This window comes from Psammomys obesus, unplaced genomic scaffold, assembly GCF_907164565.1.
Source record: "Psammomys obesus unplaced genomic scaffold, mPsaObe1.curated_primary_1811, whole genome shotgun sequence".
NCBI lineage: Eukaryota > Metazoa > Chordata > Mammalia > Rodentia > Muridae > Psammomys > Psammomys obesus.
The window spans coordinates 23,631,328-23,636,932 of record NW_026585894.1 but is presented as its reverse complement, the minus strand read 5'-3'; the positions used below and the strand labels follow the sequence as shown (position 1 = coordinate 23,636,932).

General features: G+C 39.1%; 1 protein-coding gene across 1 annotated transcript; it reads left to right on the top strand.

The window, feature by feature from the left end:
* The first annotated feature begins 3,136 nt into the window (after positions 1-3,136).
* On the top strand, positions 3,137-4,402 carry LOC129670889 (protein FAM47A-like). Its single transcript, XM_055599502.1, has one exon. The coding sequence runs from the start codon at positions 3,137-3,139 to the stop codon at positions 4,400-4,402; it is 1,266 nt and encodes a 421-aa protein (XP_055455477.1).
* Positions 4,403-5,605: the final 1,203 nt, after the last annotated feature.

The following is a 5,605-nucleotide window of genomic DNA, read 5'->3' as shown; positions in this document are numbered from 1 at the left end:
AGCTCTGGGCTGGCGACCAAGCGCCTGGAGGAACCGGGATCTCTTCAGCGGTTTAGCCGGGTGAGTTAAAGCTGATTGAATCCCCCACCGTGGGGTATCCTCTCACCTGTGAAACATAATCACTTGTGCTTTATGGCCGAGAGTTCTGATTGCTGGTCACTGTGCCAATCCTGCTGTGCTGCTCCTCAGAATGAGAGTCCTCCTGGCGCCACCATCTTGCCCCCTAGGCTATCTCTTTAACTGATGTGTAGAGATTGGTGGTCTAGCCTAATCTGTTTGGATTCATGGATATGAGGCTTTTGCCTTAAACTCTGGTCATGGAAGGCCGATGTTGACATTAAGGAGAAAACTGAAGATAAAAAAAAAGTATAAGCCCATTTGCTTCTCAAATACTGATAATATGCTTTGGTCATATCAACTTGTTTTCTCAAGAGTTGACTGATGTGGAAATGTACCTATTCAATATGTTTATGTAGTTATAGGGACAAAAGATAGTCACAGACTACCAAAAGCCCTTTCCACACCACACTGAAATGATGACTTTGGTATATAGTCTTAGATCCTTAGGTTGCTGACGTTTTCTACTAGCTAATGGGTCGCAATGAGTATATCTTTGTTTCAAAAGAATTGCATTGCAGCCCAATTGCTCCTGTACCTCTGAGAGCTACCTTTGGGAATTACTGTACCATAGCTCTATACTGTCTCCACTAGAGTTTGTATAAAAAGTACCTACTAAGTTCTGGCCCAAGGTCAGCTTCAAAGACCACATGGAAGTGCTGCAGCCTCCCAATGACCACCAGTTTGTGCTCATTGCCATCTAAGAAGTACCCAATTACAAATTCATGTTTGCCTCTGTTCCTGGACGGAAGATTTGCAGACTATTAATACAAGGTTTGCTGGCTGACCTTTATCCTCCATAAACTGTCATGTTTGATCAATCATGCTCTAAGATATCTGTCAATGGGAACTTCCAGAGAGAAACAATTAGATGCAGGATCCAAGCTATGAGCAGCTTTGCCAATGGGAAGTTTTTTTGGAAGAAAAGCACAATTTTATGGCCTATAGAATTTCCCATAACTGGGATGCCTTATCTAGCCTCAATAGCAGATGTGCCTATTCATACTGCAACTTGATATGTCAAGTCAGGTTGATATTCATTGTAGGCCTCCCCTTTTCTGAGGAGAAAGAGAGGATAGGGTTGCAGGGGGTAGAGGGTAAGAGGTAGGGACTGGAAGGAGACAAGGGAGGAGAAGCTTAAATTGAGTTGCAAAGTAAATAAATTAATTAAAAATTGCCTGAAGAATAAAATTAATTTCTGGTACAAAACATGGATGTTCAGGAAATGGTTGACAGACAGCATCTACTATAGAATTTGTGTATTAGAGGATCTTTGGTAATTACAAAAGAATGTATGCTATATCAATACTGTAAAACATTTATTATTGAATTTGGTATAAATTTCTAAAGGAAATTCTTCTAATGAATATATTTGGAAAAAATAAAATACAACTCTATACTTTAAGGACTAAGGTGGTTTTAATGAATCAGGTATGATCTACACTTTCAAACTTAGTAAGCATGTGATGAGGGATTTGATGTTTAAAAAGTCTCTGTGACCTTGAAGAAAACAGCATACTGGATTAGGACAGATCAGTAGAAAATTATCATCACTTTTCTGAACAAGATAGACTAAAAGAGATCAGCTTTATACTTTGAGAAAAAATAATGTTCAAGACACTGGCCGTGAGGCAGCAAAAACTGATCCCCTATTAAAATGGGAAATGAGCCATTGTTTATTGGCTTTAGACCATTGCTCAGGGAGGAAGAACCCAGGCCAGAGACCCTGCACTCTCTATAAATTGAAGAGATTAAGATAGACAACGTGATCTAGGAAACGCACCACCTAATGAGAAAACAGGCAGCAGTGCCTTGCATCCACACAATGCCTCTAAGATTATCTATTTTGATAGAGAAAATGTGAGACAGATTTCATATAAAGACAATAAGTCAGACTTGCATTGATCGTTTCATCCAAAATACTGCAAATGAAGGACTGGGGAGATGGCTCATGGATTTGTTCAGAACAATTGTTGCCTTTCCAGAGGACTTGACGTTTTCTAGCACCCACATGCCAATACAACCATTTTTAACTCCAGTCCTAGTAGATCTGACACCCTCTTCTGCACTCCATGGATACCAGGCACACACTTTATACACAGACAATGCAGGCAAAATGCCAGTACACATAAAATAAAATAATAACAAAAATACTGTAAGTAAGAAAACAGTACATCTACATCTTCAAAACACTGGCAGGAAAAAAAAATCAACCAAAGTATCACCATAGAATTCTATATAGATTTTTAAATATAATTTTATATAAAAAAATCGGTCAAAAAGCAAGTCAAGGCCAGGTGTGATGTTATACACCTGTAATCCCAGCCTTCTAGAGGAGGAATTTTGTGCTGACCTGATTTGCAGGCCAACCAGCACTAACTACACAGCAAAACTTGGCCTTTAAAAAAAAAGAAAGCTCACACAAAACAAAACAAAATAAAAACCAAGCCAAAAAGCAGTAGGAGGAATCATGCTACATAATGAGGCATTACTCTACTTTTCAAAATCGGAAAGATTCATCACTAGTAAGCATGCAGTACATGCTTTTTTAAAATTTATTTTCAGTGCCATGATAGTATCAAAAACATGAAATATCTGGAAAAAATTAGAGAGGGAAAAACACTGTGACAGACATACACTAAAAACAACAAAACAATACCAAGCCAAATAAAAGAACACATACAGAAATGTTTTTTTATAGGTCAGAAAACCCACTATTGTTGAAATAACAATATTTACAATAGTCACGAAAAGGTGAATACAATATTCATAAAAGCATTCTGTGAAATCCCAGAAGGAAATAATTGGAAAGTCGTGCAGTGGAACAATGAAGTGTGTTTAATTCTTGGCCAACAGAATGGAAGGAGCCAGTGCAGGGGTGTCTGGGTTGGGGGAGCACTTGGTTTTGCCCATTCTAGTAGAATTTCAGCCACATAGTCCTTGTCTCTTAGCAACCTGAGCAACCCTCGGAAAACAAGCCTTTTGAGGCCGGGGCAATTGCCTCAGATCCAGGGGTACCATGGAGGAGCAGTGGCTTCCATGGAATCGTCCCCGGAAGGTAGTTCAGCCAATGCCTCTGGGCATGACCTACAAGCCCTGGTTCAAGGATAGGCTGCCTTCTAAGTGTTTAGCAAAGCACAAACAGGAACAACTGAAGTTCCCTAAGTCTCTGGATGGCCGACGTTGGCTGTTTGTGAAGAAAGGGCTGGATGATTTCAGGAAGGGCTGTCCTTCTTGTGAAGGTATGATTCTTCGTGGCCCCAATGAGGGCTTTCTCCCCACAATTTCGCATGAAGTCCGCCGTGGCTCCAGAAAGACTCAGCAAAAATGGTGCCAGAACTTAAGCTCGTTTTCCTCTCTGTCGCGGACCAAGAAAGCACGCAAGACCTTTGTGGAGAGAACCGAAGCAAACTTGACCCAGCATCCCTTGGCTTTCTGGCCCCTGGAGGAAGCAATTTCTGAAGATACCTTATTAAAAGTTCTGAAAATTCTTGACCCTGACCGGAGGTTGGAGGAGAAATGGAATTACTGTGAGGGCCGCAGAAAATCTATAAATGAGCCTACAGTGGCTGAGACATGCTCTGACAATGAAGTTGACACGGAACCTCCCGAGTTTCCTTGGTCATGTATATATAGTATGCTTAATGAAAACAAGTCTGAGACACAGGACTCCAGTGAGTCTCTTTATAACAGGTACACACCCAAAGAAGTCTATGACTTCTGTGAATGGGTTGAGTCACTTGGAGTCATGGACATTGACGAAGAGTTCATGATGAAGCAATTTGACATTGGCTATGAGTGCAAACAGATCTATGATGACTGTGCCATCAAGAAAATCAGCCTGCTTCCTCCTGAGCTCAGGTACTGCAGGAGGCTGAGCAAAGTGAAGGAAATCAGATTCTCCATACAGGAGTCAAACTTTGAAAGGAAACTCCGAAAACCACAAGATCCTTACAAGCACACCAGAGATAAGATTAGATATGGAGCATGGTATCTAAAGCCGTCTCTGTGGAAAAAGCTAGTAAATGATGAACCTTTAGAGGATCCTGCACTTCAAAGTGGAAAGACAGAAAAACCAGACGTCATTGAAGACCTTTATGGAACAATTGCCTTTAAGGATTTCATCATAAGCAAAGGCTACACTATGCCAAGCATCCTTGAGAAACTGTTTATGAGGAAAGGATGGGATTATGACACTGTCAAAACTCCAATACCAAGAATACTAAAAGCACATGAATTGCTCATGCAGAAAAAGGATGAAGATTATGATGATGAAAATGACTAGGTGTTTTCCCATTTTACTTGACTTTATTCTGCTCTCATTTCAAACATAAAAACTAATAAAAGCAGAATTACTACACTTTAGATTCTGTGACATCAATTACAACACAAGATAAATATTAAAAAATTGCAATTGTTTATGTAAGAGAAAATTTCGATAGCTTCAGCTAAATGAAAAACTTAAGGAAACAATTACAGTGATTATTTTTCAAACCAAACTTGACACTACAGCTGAAATAATGTCTGTTTTCTTGTTTTTCATTCTAGTTTGATACTTTTTTTTGAACCAAAAAATAAATATTTGTTTCTTTTATGGATACAAATAGGACTGTGTGTTCCAAACAGAAACATATACTTAACCAACTAATTAGGAAAGTATTGATGTCATGAATGTGTGTCCAGTATATAAGAAAGAATTCTTTTTAAAATTAATTTATATTTTAATTAATTACAGTTTATTCACATTGTATCCCAGCTGTAGCCCCCTCCCCTCCCCCTCCAAATCACACCCTACCTCCCTCATCTCCTCCCATACCGCTCCCCAAGTCCACTAATAGGGGAGGTCCTCTTCCCCTTCCATTGACCCTAGCCTATCAGGTCTCATCAGGACTATTTGCATTGTCTTCCTCTGTGGCCTGGCAAGGCTGCTTCCCCATTAGGGGGAGGTGAAGAAAAGTTTTATTTCGTTTTTAGTCATATGAATATAAGTGTGTTTGTGCAAGTAACCTGTGGATGCACAAGAAAATCTAGGGGATCAGATTCCTCGGGCTGGAGTTACAAGTGATTGTGAGCCACCTGTTGTAGGGTCTGAGAATCAAATTCAGGTCCTCTGGAAGAATCATCCTCTTTAATTGCTGAGTCATCTCTCCAGTCCCACAGTCGATATTTTTGAGAGCTAACTAAAGATTTAAAGAGATTGACAGGTAAAGATTTTAGTTTTAGGTTCATTTTGAACGTTCATATACACAGACACTCAGTACATTTTTAAAGCAATTATATTTTCTATTTGTGTATGATAGTAACACATGTAATATTTTCAGTATTAAAACCATTTTAGAAATAGAGTTTGCAAATATTTAAAGTATTCTTACTCATAATAATTATTGAAATTTTTTTTCTGCCTTGTCTTTTGAATTGATATGCCATGCTTTTCATGTCATATCCAAGAAGTTAATTCTCCTACCAATATCAAGGAGATTTCTTCCTA